The sequence below is a fragment of the Triticum urartu genome, chromosome 7A (assembly GCF_056163025.1).
Source record: "Triticum urartu cultivar PI428250 chromosome 7A, HENAU_Tu73, whole genome shotgun sequence".
Lineage (NCBI taxonomy): Eukaryota > Viridiplantae > Streptophyta > Magnoliopsida > Poales > Poaceae > Triticum > Triticum urartu.
In genome coordinates this window covers 422,228,847-422,248,913 of record NC_141879.1, presented here as the reverse complement: position 1 = coordinate 422,248,913, position 20,067 = coordinate 422,228,847, and the positions used below count along the sequence as shown (strand labels likewise).

General features: G+C 43.3%; 1 protein-coding gene across 1 annotated transcript; it reads right to left on the bottom strand.

The window, feature by feature from the left end:
* Positions 1–11,841: 11,841 nt before the first annotated feature.
* Positions 11,842–15,634, bottom strand: LOC125521228 (Zinc finger (CCCH-type) family protein). Its single transcript, XM_048686291.2, has 2 exons — positions 14,728–15,634; positions 11,842–12,361 (listed from the first exon to the last, which is right to left on the bottom strand). The coding sequence occupies exons 1-2, from the start codon at positions 15,536–15,538 to the stop codon at positions 12,078–12,080; spliced, it is 1,095 nt and encodes a 364-aa protein (XP_048542248.1). The 5' UTR covers positions 15,539–15,634; the 3' UTR covers positions 11,842–12,077.
* Positions 15,635–20,067: the final 4,433 nt, after the last annotated feature.

The following is a 20,067-nucleotide window of genomic DNA, read 5'->3' as shown; positions in this document are numbered from 1 at the left end:
GCATCACATCCGTCTCAAGTGGACCAAAACGATTCTTCATCTACTACTATTACTCCACACATCGAGCGACTCCTGCCTGCATCTAGAGTATTAAGTTCATGAAGAACAAAGTAACACATTAAGTAAGATGACATGATGTAGAGGAATAAACTCAAGCAATATGATGTAAACCCCATCTTTTTATCCTCGATGACAACAATACAATACGTGCCTTGCTGCCCCTACTGTCACTGAGAAAGGACACCGCAAGATTGAACCCAAAGCCAAGCACTTCTCCCATTGCAAGAAAAACCAATCTAGTTGGCCAAACTAAACCGATAGTTTAAAGAGAATTACAAAGATATCAAATCATGCATAAAAAATCAAAGAATATTCAAATAATATTCATAGATAAGCTGATCATAAATCCACAATTCATCGGATCTCAACAAACACACTGCAAAAGAAGATTACATTGGATAGATCTCCAAGAACATCGAGGAGAACATGCTATTGAGAATCAAAGAGAGAGAAGAAGCCATCTAGCTATAGCTATGGACCTGTAGGTCTGAGGTAAACTACTCATGCTTCATCGGAAGGGCAATAGAGTTGATGTAGAAGCCCTCCATGATCGAATCCCCCTCCGACAGGATGCCGGAAAAGGCCCCTAGATGGGATCTCACGGGTACAGAAGGTTGCGTCGATGGAAAAGTGTTTTCGTGGATACTTCTGGTGGTTTGGGAATATATGTGAATATATAGGCGAAAGAATTAGGTCAGGGTAGTCACGGGGGGGGGCACAAGGCTGGGGGCGTGCCCTACCCCCCTGGGCGCGCCCTCCACCCTTGTGGCCGCCTCGTGCCTCCTCTGACTTGAACTCCAAGTCTCCTGGGTGTCTTCTGGTCCAAGAAAAATCATCGCGAAGGTTTTATTCCGTTTGGTATTCCTTTTCTGCGAAACTCAAAAACAAGGAAAAACATAAACAAGCAATGGGCTCTAGGTTAATTGGTTAGTCCCAAAAATAATATAAAATAGCATATTAATGCATATAAAACATCCAAAACAGATAATATAATAGCATGGAACAATCAAAAATTATAGATACGTTGGAGACGTATCAAGCATCCCCAAGCTTAATTCCTGCTCGTCTCGAGTAGGTAAATGATAAAAATAGAATTTTTGATGAGGAATGCTACCTAACATATTTGTCCATATAATTTTCTTTATTGTGGCATGAATGTTCAGATCCAGAAGATTCAAAAAAAAGTTTAATATTGACATAAAAACAATAATACTTCAGGCATACTAACAAGGGAATTATGTCTTCTCAAAATAACATGGCCAAAGAAAGCTTATCCCTACAAAATCATATAGTCTGGCTATGCTCCATCTTCATCACACAAAATATTCAAATCATGCACAACCCTGATGACAAGCCAAGCAATTGTTTCATACTTTGTGTTCTCAAACCTTTTCAACTTTCACGCAATACATGAGCGTGAGCCATGGACATAACACTATAGGTGGAATAGAATATGGTGGTTGTGGAGAAGATAAAAATAAGGAGGTAGTCTCACATCAACTAGGCGTGTCAACGGGCTATGGAGATGCCCATCAATACATATCAATGTGAGTGAGTAGGGATTGCCATGCAACGGATGCACTAGAGCTATAAGTTTATGAAAGCTCAAAAAGAAAACTAAGTGGGTGTGCATCCAACTTGCTTGCTCATGAAGACCTAGGGCAATTTGAGCCATCGTTGGAATATACAAGCCAAGTTCTATAGTGAAAAATTCCCACTAGTATATGAAAGTGACAACATAGGAGACTCTCTATCATGAAGATCATGGTGCTACTTTGAAGCACAAGTGTGGAAAAAGGATAGTAACATTGCCCCTTTTCTCTTTTTCTCTCTCTTTTTCTCTTATTTTGTTTGGCTTCTTTGGCCTCTCTTTTTTCCCTCGCATGGGGCAATGCTCTAATAATGAAGATCATCACACTTTTATTTACTTACAACTCAAGAATTACAACTCGACACTTAGAACAAAATATGACTCTATATGAATGCCTCCGACGGTGTTCCAGGATGTGCAATGACTCAAGAGCGACATTTATAAAAAATGATGAAAGGTGGCTTTGCCACAAATACGATGTCAACTACATGATCATGCAAAGCAATATGACAATGATGGAGCGTGTCATAATAAAATGGAACGGTGGAAAATTACATGGCAATATATCTCGGAATGGCTATGGAAATTCCATAATAGGTAGGTATGGTGGCTGTTTTGAGGAAGGTATATGGTGGGTGTATGGTACCGGCGAAAGTTGTGCGGCACTAGAGAGGCTAGCAATGGTGGAAGGGTGAGAGTGCGTATAATCCATGGACTCAACATTAGTCATAAAGAACTCACATACTTATTGCAGAAATGTATTATTCATTGAAACAAAGTACTACGTGCATGCTCCTAGGGGGATAGATTGGTAGGAAAATACCATCGCTCGTCCCTGGCCGCCACTCATACGGAAGACAATCAAAAAATATCTCATGCTCCAACTTCATTACATAACGGTTCACCATACGTGCATGCTACGAGACTCACAAACCTCAACACAAGTATTTCTCAAATTCACAATTACTCACTAGCATGACTCTAATATCACCATCTCTATATCTCAAAACAATCATAAGGAATCAAACTTCTCATAGTATTCATTGCACTTTATATGAAAGTTTTTATTATATCCCTCTTGGATGTCTATCATATTAGGACTAAATTCATAACCAAATCAAATTACCATGTTGTTTAGAGACTCTCAAAATAATTTAAGTGAAGCATGAGAGTTCAATAATTTCTACAAAATAAAGCCATCGCCATGCTCTAAAAAGATATAAGTGAAGCACAAGAGCAAAATTACCTAGCTCAAAAGATATAAGTGAAGCACATAGAGTATTCCAATAAGCCACGATTCACGTGTGTCCCTCTCAAAAGGTGTGTACAGCAAGGGTGATTGTGGCAAACTAAAAAGCAAAGACTCATATCTGAAGGAAATATGCCCTAGCGGCAATAATAAAGTTGTTATTTTATATTTCCTTACATCATGATAAATGTTTATTATCCATGCTAGAATTGTATTAACCGGAAACTTGATACATGTGGATACAAAGACAAAACACCGTGTCCCTAGTAAGCCTCTACTAGACTAGCTTGTTGATCAAAGATGGTTAAGTTTCCTAACCATAGACATGTGTTGTCATTTGATGAACGGGATCACATCATTAGGAGAATGATGTGATGGACAAGACCCATCCGTTAGCTTAGCATAATGATCGATAAGTTTTATTGCTATTGCTTTCTTCATGACATATACATATTACTTTGACTATGAGATTATCCAACTCCCGAATACCGGAGGAATACCTTGTGTGCTATCGAACGTCACAACTTAATTGGGTTATTATAAAGATGCTCTAAAGGTATCTTCGAAGGTGTTTGTTGGGTTGGCACAGATCGAGATTAGGATTTGTCACTCTGAGTATCGGAGAGGTATCTCTGGGCCCTCTCAGTAATGCACATCATAATAAGCCTTGCAAGCAATGTGACTAATGAGTTAGTTGCGGGATGATGCATTACAGAATGAGTAAAGAGACTTGCCAGTAACGAGATTGAACTATGCATGAAGATATCGACGATCGAATCTCGGGCAAGTAACATACCGATGACAAAGGGAATAACGTATGTTGTCATTACAGTTTGACCGATAAAGATCTTCGTAGAATATGTAGGAACCAATATGAGCATCCAGGTTCCGCCGTTGGTTATTGACCGGAGAGGTGTCTCGGTCATGTCTACATAGTTCTCGAACCTGTAGGGTCCGCACGCTTAACGTTCGGTGATGATTTTGATATTATATGAGTTATGTGATTTCATAACCGAATGTTGTTCAGAGTCCCGGATGAGATCACAGACATGACGAGGAGTCTCTAAATGGTCGAGAGGTAAAGATTAATATATAGTACGATAGTATTGGGACATCGGAAGTGTTCTGGGGTTACTGGGTACATATCGGGTCACCGGAAGGGGTTCCGGGCAACCCCTGGCAAGCTATATGGGCCTAATGGGCCAAGAGGGGAAACACACCAGCCACAAAGGTGCTGGTGCCCCCCCATATGGGCTGGCCAAATTGGAGAAAGAAAGGAGAAGAAGGAAAGGGAAAAGGGAATAGGATTCCCCCTTCCCCTTCTTCCCTTCCTACTCCGAATAGGAATAGGAAAGGGGGGAGGCCGAATTGGGAGGACCCCAAGTAGGATTCCTCCTACTTGGGGCGCCCCCTTGGCTGCCTCTCCTCCCCTCCAACCTATATATATATATATATATATGTGGGGGGCACCGCTAGAACACAGAACAAACATTGTTAGCCGTGTGCGGCGCCCCCTCCATAGTTTATGCCTCCGGTCATATTCACGTAGTGCTTAGGCGAAGCCCTGCGCGGATCACTTCACCATCACCATCACCACGCCATCGTGCTAACGGAACTCTCCCTCTACACTTTGCTGGATCAAGAGTTCAAGGGACGTCATCGAGCTGAACGTGTGTAGAACTCGGAGGTGCCATACGTTCGGTGCTTGATCGGTCAGAACGAGAAGAAGTTCGACTACATCAACCGTGTTGTCAAAAGCTTCCGCTTTTGGTCTACGAGGGTACATGGATACACTCTCCCCCTCTCGTTGCTATGCATCTCCTAGCTAGATCTTGCATGAGCGTAGGATTTTTTTTTGAAATTGCATGCTACGTTTCCCAACAGTGGCATCCGAGCCAGGTCTATGGGTAGATGATATGCACGAGTAGAACACAAAGAGTTGTGGGCAGTGATCGTCATACTGCTTACCACCAATGTCTTATTTTGATTCGACGGTATTGTTAGATGAAGCGGCCCGGACCAACCTTACATGACCACATTCATGAGACCGTTCCATCGACAAACATGCAACTAGTTTTGCATAAAGGTGGCTGGCGGGTGTCTATTTCTCATACTTTAGTTTAATCGAATTTGACTACCATCGGTCCTTGTTGAAGGGTAAAACAACAAACTTGATAAATCGCCGTTGTGGTTTTGATGCGTAGGTAAGAACGGTTCTTGCTAGAAGCCCATAGCAACCACGTAAAACTTGCAACAACAAAGTAGAGGATGTCTAACTTGTTTTTGCAGGGCATGTTGTGATGTGATATGGTCAAGACATGATGTGATATATGTTATTGTATGAGATGATCATGTTTTGTAAAAGTCACTGGCAACCGGCAGGAGCCTTATGGTTGTCTCTTTATTGTATGAAATGCAAACGCCGTGTAATTGCTTTACTTTATCACTATGCGTTAGCGATAGTTGTAGAAGCAATAGTTGGCGAGACGACCACGATGCTACGATGGAGATCAAGGTGTCAAGCCGGTGACGATGGAGATCATGATGGTGCTTTGGAGATGGAGATCAAAGGCACAAGATGATGATGGCCATATCATGTCACATATTTTGATTGCATGTGATGTTTATCTTTTATGCCTCTTATTTTGCTTAGTACGACGGTAGCTTATAAGATGACCCCTCACTAAAATTTCAAGGTATAAGTGTTCTCCCTGAGTATGCACCGTTGCGACAGTTCGTTGTGCCAAGACACCACGTGATGATCAGGTGTGATAAGCTCTACGTTCACATACAATGGGTGCAAGACAGTTTTGCACATGCGGAATACTCGGGTTAAACTTGACGAGCCTAGCATGTACAGACATGGCCTCGGAACACTGGAGACCGAAAGGTCGAACATGAATCATATAGTAGATATGATCAACATAGAGATGTTCACCATTGAAAATTACTCCATCTCACGTGATGATCGGACATGGTTTAGTTGATTTGGATCACGTGATCATTTAGATGACTCGATGGATGTCTATCTAAGTGGGAGTTCTTAAGTAATTTGATTAATTGAACTTAATTTATCATGAAATTAGTCCTCATAGTATTTGCATATCTATGTTATAGATCAATAGCTCGTGTTGTATCTCCCCTATGTTTTTTGATATGTTCCTAGAGAAAACTAAGTTGAAAGATGATAGTAGCAATGATGCAGACTGGGTCCGTGATCTGAGCAGTATCCTCGTTGTTGCACAAAAGAATTATGTCCTTGATGCACCGCTAGGTGACAGACCTATTGCAGGAGCAGATGCAGATGTTGTGAACGTTTGACAAGCTCGGTATGATGACTACTTGATAGTTTAGTGCACCATGCTTTACGGCTTAGAACCGGGAGTTCAAAAACATTTTGAACGCCACAGAGCATATAAGATGTTCCAAGAGTTGAAATTGGTATTTCAGACTCATGCCCATGTCGAGAGGTATGAGGCCTCTAACAAGTACTTTGCCTACAAGATGGAAGAGAATAGCTCAGCTAGTGAGCATGTGCACAGAATGTCTGGGTACTACAATCACTTGAATCAAGTGGGAGTTAATCTTTCAGATAAGATAATGATTGACAGAGTTCTCTAGTCACTATCAACAAGTTACTAGAACTTCGTGATGAACTATAATATGCAAGGGATGACAAAAACGATTCCTGAGCTCTTCGCGATGCTGAAATCAGTGAAGGTAGAAATCAAGAAAAAGCATCAAGTGTTGATGGTTGACAAGACCACTCGTTTCAAGAAAAAGGGCAAATGAAAAGAAAGAGAACTTCAAGAAGAATGAAAAGCAAGTTGCCACTCCCGTGAAGAAGCCCAAAACTAGACCTAAGCCTGAAACTGAGTGCTTCTACTACAAAGGGAATGGTCACTGGAAGCGGAACTACCCCAAGTATTTGGTGGATAAGAAGGATGGCAAAGTGAACAAATGTATATTTGATATACATGTTATTGATGTGTACTTTACTAGTGTTCATAGTAATCCCAGGGTATTTGATACCGGTTCAGTTGCTAAGATTAGTAACTCGAAACAGGAGTTACAAAATGAATAGAGACTAGTTGAGGGCGAGGTAACGATGTGTGTTGGAAGTGATTCCAAGGTTGATAAGATCACCATTGCATACTCCCTCTACCTTCGGGAATAGTGTTGAACCTAAATAAATGTTATTTGGTATTTTCATTGAGCATGAATATGATTGGATCATGTTTATTGCAATACAGTTATTCATTTAAGTCAGAGAATAATTGTTGTTCTTTTTACATGAATAAAACCTTCAATGGTCATACACCCAATGTGAATGGTTTGTTGAATCTCGATCGTGGTTATACACATATTCATAATATTGATGCCAAAAGATGCAAAGTTGATAATGATAGTGCAACATATTTGTGGTACTGCTATTTAGGTCATATTGGTGTAAAGCACATGAAGAAACTCCATGCGGATGGACTTTTGGAATTACTTGATTATGAATCATTTGATGCTTGTGAACCATGCCTCATGGGCAAGATAACTAAGACTCCATTCTCCGGAACAATGGAGAGAGCCACTGACTTATTGGAAATAATACATACCAATGTGCTCGCCATGGGTCAGGGGAGCGGCAGCAGCAGGGACCAGAACGCGCACCATTTCGCCCTTTGTGCTGGAGACCTCAAGCTCGCCTCCCCCTGTGCCCAAGCAAACTATCTCTTCCAGTGAAGTTGATTCCCTAGGCACCATCCGATGCACCTCCTCCTCTGTCACCTCCACACAAATCCTGGTGACGAGTTTCTAGATCGAGCCGCAATGAATTGGCCTCTGCATCGTCCGCGCCATGCGCACTCGATGCATCTCCTCGGCCATGGCTTCATCCATGCAAATCTCCCTTCTCCCCTCCTGCTCCATCTCTCTCCCGCATAGCGAGTCTTGTAGGGTGCGGCGCACTGGTACGAGGAGCGGCGTTTGGTGGTTGAGGGGCTAGCTGCGGGCAGGACGCCGACGGGGATCGCGGGAGTGCTAGGTGGAGGGGATAAGGCAAGTCTCCAGAGCACACATTTCAAACTCCTTTCCCTCCTCCACTAGTAGTACACTTAAGAATCCCGTGGCGCAACCTTTCTTCATTATGTTGTACTTTTCTATATGTACCTATATATATTGAACCAACATAACGTTTGCTTTTGTTTTTGCACATGTGGCTTGACACCACAAGAACATACCCACCGCATATGTGTTATAATGGTTTCAGCTTTTAGGTTGGCAGTTATCTGAGTTTTTGTATGTCCATTTGAGTGCTCATTCTCTCTCAACATTTTCTTCAGATGGCTAGCATTTTTCAGTAATGCGGTTTTTTTTGTGAGAATTTTGCGTAGGTAGGGAGGGGAAGGCGAGGGCTAGGCGGTTGATTTTTTGTTACTGTGATTGGGACCAGTGGCGGAGCTTGGGACAAAATCCTGGAGGGCCGATGAGCTTTTTTTTTGTGGGGTGAAAACATGCATTACTCAATCAAGAAGTCATTACAATCGAGAGAAACAATCTCCATCACCTCATCCGGACCATCCCCTAGCCAGGTCATGGTCCTACCTTGCAATCTAGCAAACGAAGCTAATGCATCACTAGCCTTATTTTGGGTCCTAGCAATATGAATAATACAAGATTGTCGAAGAGACAATAGGTACTTAATTTCCTTCACGATTGAGGCGTAAATAGAGTGGTCGACGTCTTCACATGAAATCATGGTCACCGCCTCGAGAGAATCCATTTCCACCACTATAGGAAGATCGCTGCGTTGGAGTGCCAATGAGACCCCTTCCATGCATGCACAGAGCTCCGTCTCTAAGGCATCTCTACAGGAATACAGGACCCTGCATGCCGAGACATTAACAGCCCCTCGATGGTCACGTAAGATCATTCTAGCCCCGACATTACCAGCCATACTGAAGGACCCATCAGTATTTAGCTTAATCCACCCCAGCTCCGGGGGCCTCCATCTTTTCTCCTCTGGTGCACTAATGACTCCTTCAGCTGGCACCAGTTTTTCATATACAATTGGAGATTTGCCTTTTGCTGGATCTGCTCGTGGGTAAAGCTTAATTCCAATCAGGGAATCAACGTAGCTTCGCAAGAAATGAATAGAGGCCTCCATAGATGGTGCAGGCTTGCAGTGCACCACTTCATTGCGGACAAACCAACTCCTCCAAAATATCATCAAAACCATCATTCGCCCCACATCATTCAACGACTCTAGAACATGAAGCAGCCACTCCTTCCCATTATGCTCTATAGATTCTATCTCCGGGATCATCCATACCTTAGCCATAGCGAGATACAAGTCTCGACCAAACTGGCAGTTGACGAAGGGGTGAAAGTTATCTTCTTCCTCCCTCCCACAAACTGGACACCTGCTCCCAACCTCGAGCCCGATTTTGTGTTTCCTCTGCCAAGTAGGGAGTGAGTTAGTAGCTAATCTCCAAGCAAAGTTGCGCACCGATGGCGGCGCCCAACTTTTCCAAATAAAGTCCCAACACTTCCGCTGATCGGAAGGTGACGAACTGGAGGATACATCTGTCGCCCGGTGTGCTTCCTCAAAGGCCAGAGTGTAGGCCGATTTAACAGTGAACACACCATATTTACCTGGTCCCCATGCTATCACATCTTCCTCCAACCTCGGAGATGCTCTGATCTTCGCGATCTCTTGTACATCCGCATCGACAAAATATTCATTCAACAGCTCATAGTTCCAGGAACCGTTCTGATTTAACAGGTCCGAAACAAATCGAATACGACACCTTCCCTGTGGGGAGATCGGTGTATAAGAATAAGGCCTCGGTATCCAGTTATCCCTCCAAACACGTATGCTCCTGCCATTACCCACTCTCCATACTAGCCCCTTCTTCAATAGATCCAGGCCATAACTGATAGCTTGCCATGACGACGACGCGTTACCCGTGAAAACTGTATCATCTAACCTGCCCAGTGGGTAATACCTCGCTTTCAAGACTTGGGCGCACAAACTATCTGGTTTAGTTAGAAGTCTCCACGCCTGTCGCGCTAACAAAGCTTGATTGAACATCCGAAAGTCACGGAACCCCACTCCTCCCTTCGCCTTGGGTTGCATCAAATGATCCCATCCTCGCCAATGCACTCTTCTTTTGCCTTCCGCCGAGCCCCAGTAGAAATTTCTTACCATACGAGTAAGATCATCACACACTGAGAAAGGCACTTTGAAGACTCCCATTATGTATGTAGGCAGCGCCTGGGCTACGGACTTGATCAACACCTCACGTCCCGGTTGGGCCAACTGACCATCCCCCCACTGCAACAGTTGTTTTGTCGGCCTAGTTTGCAGGTTCTGGAAACGCCCTTTCGACATCCTCCCCTCCGGTGTTGGCAATCCCAAGTACTTATCCTCAAAAGAATGGCTAGTAACCTGTAACGCTGCTCTTACCTCATCCTGGACTACTGCAGGGCATGCATCCCCAAAGAGTAATGAGCACTTATCATAATTAAGGCTTTGTCCTGTAGCAGCACCGTATGCATCCAAAATTGCTTTAACCTTCACTGCCTGGATTTTAGAAGCCTCAAAAAACAAAAGTGTATCATCCGCGAATAGCAAGTGTGATATACCCGGGGCACCTCTACACACTCTCACTGGAGTAATATCTCTTGAATCCACATTCTTCCTTAGTAGAGCTGAAAGTCCATCTACCACAAACAAAAATAAGAATGGTGATAAGGGGTCTCCTTGCCGAAGCCCACGCGACGGCGCAAACAAATCCAAGAGAGTTCCATTGAAATTCACCGAGTATCTCACCGACGTGACACAAGCCATAATCCAGTCAACCCATCGCTGAGAGAAACCCAACTTTTGCATCACTTGCCTCAAGAAGACCCAATCAACCCTATCATAAGCCTTTGACAGATCCAACTTATACGCACAAAAGCTCTTTGTCAGATCCTTCTCCTGTTTGATGTGGTGGATGCACTCGAATGCCACAAGTGCATTATCCGTGATCAATCTTCCTGGAATAAAGGCGCTTTGTTCCGGAGAAATAAGATCGTCCAAGAGAGGTCTCAACCTATTAACCAAACACTTTGAGATAACCTTATATATAACGTTACAAAGGCTTATAGGTCTATAGTCCGAAATCTTGGTCAGGTTCGAGATTTTAGGTATGAGCACAATGGATGTAGAATTAACCCCCTCCGGCATAACTCCTGTGTGGAAAAAATCCTTCACCGCCGCCAATACCCCCTCCTTGAGCGTGCTCCAATTGCGCTGGAAGAACCTGGCCGGGAGGCCATCCGGTCCCGGCGCCTTGAGCGGACCAATTTGAAACAATGCATCTAATATCTCCTTTTCAGAAAAAGCCTTGCACAACTTGATGTTATCTGCAGCCAACACCCTTGATTCCAACAAGTCCAAAACCGGTGAAGCATCAAGGGATGTGTCAGCCGAAAAAATATTATGAAAATACTCATTAACTAACAGCTCCATGGTAGCAAGATCAGAGTGCACAACACCAATACTATCAGTAACCGGTATAAAGCCGACGCGTTAGGGACACGCCGGCGCAAAAAAAAAATTTTGAAGGTCTAAAAAGGGAGCCGGAACTCGGCCTGAATCAACAATTAAAAGAGTCACATTTTTTGCAGGCTGAGCCCGGAGTGAGTGTCAAGACTGGACTGGGGAAAAAGAAACGACCTAGATCAAATCAAAAAATAGAAAAAACTAGAAACTCCCTTGAAATATGGCCGGGCTAAGCTGTATTTTTTTTCCTTTTCTTCATTTTTCGGCTTTCTGTTCTTTTTCTTACGATAGATATCTCTGTTCCTTCTCCAATGCACGTATTATCTCTACCTGTGAATCTTTCGGATGCTGTTTTTCAACCAATAAGTAGGCTCCTTCCTTCCCGACTCTGCTCAAACATAAAAGAAACGAAACATGAACTTCAGACTTTCAGATATCCAGAAGACCAGAACACTACCATCCATACAGCTCTCCCAGCGGCGAGTTCACTGCAATCACGCATACAACAGACACAGTACAAGTTGTGGCAACATAATGTTTCAGTCTTACAACACGCAGACTCTCCCAGCACTAGGTTTTTGCAATGCCAACTAGAACTAAACTGGGTAAAGGAGACAGACACGGCGCTCCTCTTCCTAGTCGGTTTCGTCTATCCAATCACCATAGATCCTGCTTATCTTGTCGGGGCCTTTCCATTTCTGGATTGGCCTCTGTAGCTGCCCGGACCTTTGGCTGGCCAAGGCGGAACGCTGTGTCTGGCTGCCTAAATGGTAAACGTCTGCATGAGGGGGCACCGCAGTGGATGCAGCAGGAGTCTCCACAGGAAGTTTCGAAGATGCCGCAGCCTGCTTCGAGTCCGGAGTTGATGCAATGTCCCTCCCGTCAATGTCGACAAGTCCCCCACCATACTTGTGGAGTTCTGCAATTACAACCAAAATATATGTCAGTAATGTAAACTAGATCAGGTACATTATGTACATTAAGGCCCTGTTTGGTAGCAAAGTACTTTCTAAGCTTATGAGGATACTACAGTTTTTGAGATTACCAGTTATACTTACAATGGGTTGGTTGGTTGCCTCGTTTTGATACTACAGTATTCGCCAAACCATAGTTTTTTCTCTGTATTATATAAAAAAACCAGACCTCTTTTTTAAGAACTGAGCAGCAGAAAAGAACGGCGTCACACGTCATTATCCTCCCAACTATTCTCAACAAGTTGCCATGTGCAGGGCCACTCTTAGGCTGATCAGTTGCTTAATGCAATGGCCAGCTCTGCTAGAAAGACGTGCGTGTTTGCTAGCTAACGGCTAGCCAGCTTTTACAACATCGCAGCGCAGAACAGGTTCTCAGGATTGTGAATACTCTAAAATACTCTGTTATGTCAAGACCACAGTATTTTTTATACCTATAGGATATATTTCTAAAATACTCTAAAGTAGTGATCTAAACGCTCTTATATTTCTTTACGGAGGGAGTGGTTTTTATATACTTTCGTTTTTGCATTTGTACTGTAGTTTTTGCAATGCTTTACTATCAAACATAGCCTAAGGCTCCACACCAAACAGGGCTTCAATAAACAGCGGTTTATCTGATGATTCCAAAAGAAGTATGAACCCAAGAAATAGACATGTACATAGCAGCACAAAGTAATTAGGTGTCTATTGGTAACCATCTAAGAAAATTCAAGCCATTAAGCATGAATCATGCACCAGGCATGTGTGCGACAGAAAAATGGCATATGTGGTGCCGGTACTTCATAATTTCATTTATCTTGCAAATGCTCATGCATAAAATAGAAAAAATTGTGCAAGATAAGACCTGCAATGGAGATATCAATTGTCTATAGGTAAGCAGACAAAAACAACTAGCATCAGGGCAAGTGTGGCATCAGCCCATATGGCAATTATGTAAAACCCAATAGACCAATACCAAACCTGACTACACCTAGAATGACTTATTCTGAACCCGGAACTTAGAAGATCCACACCCAACATGGAAACCATAAAATATGTCACAATAACACGCGGTCATCTCCAAACCCATATAAGCTAATCAGTAATCAGTGAGTTTGATGATCAGATTTTACTAGGAGCTAGCTTCATAAAGAAAACAATATCTGGTCATGTCAAATCTGGTTTACTTCTGATATCTTCCTTGATCCATGTGTTTCTAATCCTACAATTACAAAGCAAGTAGTTTCATAACACAAATTGTTGTCACTTACAAACATGTATGTTAGCACCACTGAAAATATTATGTACATTACTCTATAAGACTTCATAAACCAACTCCAGAGCAAGGTTCAAGATATCAGGGAATTTTTCCTATATGCTTGCGATGCTACTGCCTGTAACCAACTTCTGTATAAAGCAAGTGACACAATTGAGAGCAATTGTAAGGATGAACCCAGTTGGATCATTCACCTATTTACCAGTGGACTGGATCTCAACTATTATTGTGCACAGCTAGACTGCTAAGCATCACATAGGTTGGAAACTAATTAAACTTGATATGGACCAAGGGCTGACCATGCAAATTGTTGTGAATGTTATGTCACACTCGTGAGTACCAAGATGTAGGTTCTGAACGATCTTAAAGACCCATAGAGAACTCATAAACCTGGCCTGATTTGTTCTAGTAGTCCAGTAGCTGTGTTGGAAAGTAGATACTTCCAATCATAGAGTTTCAGGTAAGCTGCTGAACACAGTTGAAATCAGGCCTATGATGTGTTCTCGTAATTATAAAGAAATAATTATCTGAGTGTAGGCAAAAGTGTCAGGATAGGTTTAAAATACAACATATGATGCATTGTGGTCAATTATAAAGAAGCATCACTTATCTGAATGTACGCAAAAGCAAGCATCAGAATTGACTAGAAAACTGTATTGCAGGTTCTGTTTCAACTATAATGTGGGTTACAGTCTCATGGAATAAATGGACATGAGTAAGGACAGACCCAGTGCTGGTAGGTTTGGGGAACGATTATACGAGGCAAGCCTTACCCCTGCACAGTACAATGCAGAGAGGCTGCATCAGACCCAGGACCTCTTGGCACAATTGGGGAGTACTTCACCGCTGCACCAAGCCTATCCTCCATCAAATGGACATGAGTAACTTACTAACTTTATAAAATATTATGGCCTCATTATTTATATGAAATGTGAAGAGATTTCATGCAGAGACAAGGAAAAAAATATATGCAACCGTATGGTAATAACAATTGAATAGGCTGTCTGCAAAATTTGGGGATTAAAGTCGATTACGAAAAGAAAAAGAGGCGCTCACCAGCAGCTCCATGAGCAAAGTGGCACTTGCTACCGAAGGGGCAGTAGCCAGTCATCTCCCACTTGTTACAAATCCTCGTCTTCCAATTCGACGGCTTCAGAATTGTCGGTCCATTTGGAGAGGCGGCAGCAGCAGCAGCAGAGTTGTAGCTGCCCCCGCCAACCGACGGCGATAGGCTAATCGCGACGCTCTCACGCGCCTTGGACTGCTCATCATGCAAGAAAGTGCATGCGTCGCCATAGGGGCATCCCTCCTCGGTGTAGAACTTCTTGCAGTGCCGCCCCTTGTACGCCCTGCCAGACACGCTGTCACCAGGCACCACGTTGGACGACGTCATGATCGGGATCTGGTGCTCCTCTCTCTGTTCCGTCGCCTCCTCGTGTGCTGCCACGATCTCCTGCCAGTTGGGGGGCGGCTTGCGCAGCTCCTCCATCCCATGAGCGAAGTTGCAGTTTGTCACATACGGGCACGTCCCTGCCCGGAACTTGCAGCAGAGCTTCGTCTTGAAGAACATCTTCCCAATCGCGCGCGACTTGCTCGTGCTCCCGGCGTCGCCGCCGCCCGACGGCCCACTGCCCCTGGGCTTCTTGCCCGGCGGCGGCTGCTCGCTGCCGGCCCTTGAATGCGGCTGCGACGAGTTCCTGTCACCGCCATAGCCACCCCCGCTAAGCCCCTGGTCGCCGTTCCACTGGCTGTAGTCGTCCTCGGTGGCCCAAATCCCGGAGTCCCCGCCAGGAGGCGCCGCAGAGTTGGCCCAGCTTTCGGGACCGGCGGCGTCCGGGATGATATGGATGGCGTTGGTGTAGTCCATGGCCACTCTGTCAGATCCCGATGATGGAGCGCCCTCGCTCAGTTGGGGAATTTGGTTACAACCCTAGCTCGAGAACCCTAGTTGCACGTATGGGAAACAATATATCTATTTTATAGGACATTAAAACTTAACCGAGCATTTCTGGCCATCCATCTGCGTGATTTAGCAGATCTCAGCCGTTAAAGCTGCTCTCTGTGCGTCCACTACCGCACGTCTTTTTCTGGGCTAAATGTTCTAAGGGCTACTCCAGAGGTGAGCCCTCTGGTTACGCGGGCCTATTCTCTCAGCCCAATTATCCTACTGCTCTTTCCTACGAGGCACGTGAAAAAGGATGTTGGTTGCTAGCAGAAAATAACAGGGCCGTTCGCTTCGAGAGAAACAACAAGGGGGCATGTCGCTGCCTGAAGAAAGGGGAAGGTGATCCGTCTACACACGGGAGGCCGACACGAATGCCTCTACGGGAGACGAGGGAATGGGTCGATCGGTTTGGGAGGGAGGGAGGGGGAGAGAGAGAGAGAGAAGGGGGGAGAGGGAGAGAGAGGAGGGGAACCAGTCGATAGGGGATGCAAATCCACACCATGGTTGTTCTCTTAGCGAAACTAACTCGTTGAGATTGAAGGACACAATCGTTTTTCAGTTTTTATGCACAAAATCATGGCGGTGGATGTGCCCATCCTTTCCGCTGCTTTGGGGTAAGTGCATGTATATATTCTTCCTCCCATACCACTCTTCACTCGCCTCTTCACTTCGGCAGTACAACACCCTTTGCCATGATGCTTGGCTAGGTTTCTCTTTATTTTTTTCTAGTTCATATATGATTCCTCCTTCCAGCCATGCAATTACATTGTCATGACATCCTCTCAACTAAAAAATTGTGCATACAGGAGATGTTCATGTTAGGTGTGGTCAATTGATTTGGGCAGATCTTGGTGCTATGTATTGGCATTTTCTTCACTTCTGCAGTTCATAATCCATTTGCTTCTGGACAGGTAATTACTCCACACCTTATCCTTCCATGTGTTTATCATGCATGTTTTTACGCCACATGATTGATTAGAGTATATGCTTATATGTTACTCACATCATGATACTACTTGCTATTGTATGGAGCAGGTTATTTAGAACACTGTATTAGAATGTGCAAAAATCATAAACATGTTGTCATAGAGGTAGGCGAAGACTTAGCATCTTTTGTTTCTATCCTTAAACAAGCAAAGCTAAATGATTATGTGGATAATTTCTTTGCTAAGTATCGAGTGTAACTTGGTAGAGACTAGGTTATTGATGGCAAGCATTGATGTGCCCGTCTAATTTGGCCTTATAATTTAGGGATATGAAGTATATAATTGTTTGCAATGCTTTGAAATGGTATAGTGCTTTCTTGCAGCTTGTGCTTGCCTCTTTCTTTTACAAAATCATGGCAGGTAATTGAAAAGAGGAATTCAATTGGATTTCAAGATGGCAGTGAGTTTGTTCTTTTTTATCTTGGATCTAATGGACTTTTATATAATTCATGTTTAGGTCTCAAGTGTATGGGGGATTTCTAGGATGGTTGGTGGATACATGTTGTGATTGACTATGGCCTCTTTTAACTCCTAGAGAAAGCACTCTTGCAAATGCTCCCATCACAACATCTGATTTGCGCAGCATGCATAGTTGGTCTTCCCCTTTCATCTAATCAATCAAGCGCTTTGGGTGGTTGGCCCTTTATTCTCCACCTTTTTAATAATCAGATATTGGTTACAAGAAAGCTCAGGAGTCATCATGGCTTTCTCCTCTCTTTCTTTGCCGAATTATGCATAACAATAGGTCAAAGGTTAGATTTTTAATTTTTTGTTGCTATTTTCAATAGTATATCAAGCCACTTCTCGTTGCGTATTTCAACGTCATCTTTGTCCTGGTATGAACTAGGAAACACAAATCACCTCTACCTATTTATTACTGACATTAGCATGTCTTGGTTATTGTTTTAAATAGCCCAATTTTAATTGGTAAAGTGGGCCATGCTTATTATATTTATCAAACTTTGTCAAATAGAACTTGTGACAGTAATGTGTTTTACCAAGTTTATGTTGATATCACGGGCATAATTATCTTTTATCTAATTTAAAGGCGGACCCTAGGGAACTTATGGTCCTCCTTTTCTTCTTGCATGACATTGGTTACTCGTGTTTGTATTTCATAACAGATCTTCTTGGGTACTTTTTGATTATTGTAGAGAGCTTGTCACATGAAGAGATTATGGGCTTAAGAGAGAAATTCTCAAATACCTAGATACTTTTAATATCTAGGACAATTAGCCTTGAAGGACTTGGTCTTCCAAATTCGGTACCGGAATTGTTGAATAGAAGGCAGCTAATGGAAGCGGTATGTTAGTCTATTGCCATTGATGTTTAATATTTTCCTCTTTAGTCACGTTTTTGCACGATTACATTTTGCATTTTAATGCCTTAACTCACAATTATCTTATGCACGGGTATGTAACAACGATTAATTGGAAGATGACATGCAGAAGTTGGTAAAAGTAAAGAAAAATGATTATTGAAGCTGACACAGATCATGTGAGTAGATCCAGCAACTCCTAAGCAGCACTACTAGATTTTGGATCGGCATAAATTATATGATGATTTATCACGGTCAAGAAGAGAAATGTGTATAATATTGGCATGATATGGTGCAAGGTTGCAACAACCACCTAGTTTCGTTCGGCCATGTACTTTGTTCGTTGCTTTATATATATATATATATATACATTGCTTTGGTATTCACTCCTTTGGAGTACTACATAGTTGGCTTGTACCATGTATTAATTGCATAGGATTCCATCCTATGGATACTAAGTAATGAAGTATTTGTAACTAGTTTATATTGTGATTCTTTAACTAGATGCAGGTCCATAGTTCGGACAGATTACATGATATTACTTGACATGGATATGAAAATGGTTTACCTCTGTATTTTGTAGGTGGACAAGAATGTCTTTCAATGGAAGGATCCAGTGATTTTTTATGGGTACTTCATAGTCAACACAAAGTATCTAAAATGACAAGAACACTGTATTGAGATAGTACAACCATTGGCTGAATCAAGAAGTTTAGCATAGTTTGTTGACTAGACAAGCACAAGGGATTCACTCATATGCCCATCTTAGTGGTATGGTTATAACTCTTTATAGCAATATTCTTCCTTCATGTTTTTACTTCAGATGATTTTAAACCGACAAGTTCTTGATGTGCTTGATTTTGACTAAGTAAAATAAGTGTAACACCCTCGATGCGACTATATCTCCCACGTGTCGAGGCACGACTTAGAGGCATAATCGCATTGAAGGCATATGTCGCAAGTTAGGCAATCTTCACAACATCCCATGTAATATATAGATAATAAAAGGGAAGATAACTTAGTTGGCTTACACTCGCCACGTCAATCAAGTACATAAATACCATTACATCATTCAAACACTCATGGCCCGACTACGGCGCCAAAATAAAAGATAACCCAACATGCGACAAGGTCCCGATCACCCCCAACTGGGCACCACTACTGATCATCAGGAAAGAAAACATAGTATCGTTGAGAGTCCTCGTCGAACTCCCACTTGAGCTCAAGCGCGTCGCCTGGAGCGGAATCATCAGGCCCTGCAACTGGTTTGGAAGTAATCTGTGAGCCACAGGGACTCAGCAATCTCGCACCCTCGCGATCAAGACTATTTAAGCTTATAGGTAAGGCAAGGTAAATATGGTGGAGCTGCAGCAAGTGACTAGCATATATGGTGGCTAACCTGTTCGCAAAAGAGAGCGAGAAGATGAGGCAAAGCGCGAGCGAGAAAACTAGAGAGCAACCTGCGCAAACATTACTCCAACACCGTGTCCACTTCCCGGACTCCGCCGAGAAGAGGATATCACGGTAACTCACACTGTTGATTCATTTTAATTAAGTTTAGGTTCAAGTTATCTACAACCGGACATTAACAAATTCCCATCTGCCCATAACCGTGGGCACGGCTTTCGAAAGTTCAAATCCCTGCAGGGGAGTCCCAACTTAGCCCATGACAAGCTCTCACGGTCAACGAAGGAATAGACCTCCTCCCGAGACGTTCCGATCAGACTCGGTATCTCGGTTCTTCAAGACACTTCGACAGGTTAAAACAAGACCAGCAACACCGCCCGAATGTGCCGACAAATCCCGATAGGAGCTGCACATATCTCGTTCTCAGGGCACACTCAGATGAGCTCTCCATACAACTAAAACCAAACCTCAAGTTTCCCCGAGGGGGCGCTGCACAGGACTCTAGTTTGGACCAACACTCAGAGGAGCACTGGCCCGGGGGGGCTAAAATAAGATGACCCTCGGGCTCCGGAAACCCAAGGGAAAAAGAGGCTAGGTGGAAAATGGTAAAACCAAGGTTGGGCATTGCTGGAAAAGCTTTAATCAAGGCGAACTATCAAGGGGTTCCCATTATAACCCAACCGCGTAAGGAACGCAAAAATCCGGGAACATAACACCGATATGACGGAAACTAGGGCGGC

Coding starts and splice junctions, on each gene's coding strand:
- LOC125521228 (XM_048686291.2), bottom strand. CDS start 15,538: ATGGACTACACCAACGCCATCCATATCATCCCGGACGCCGCCGGTCCC. Junction 12,362..14,727: donor CTTTGCTCATGGAGCTGCTG/GTGAGCGCCTCT, acceptor TTGTAATTGCAG/AACTCCACAAGTATGGTGGG.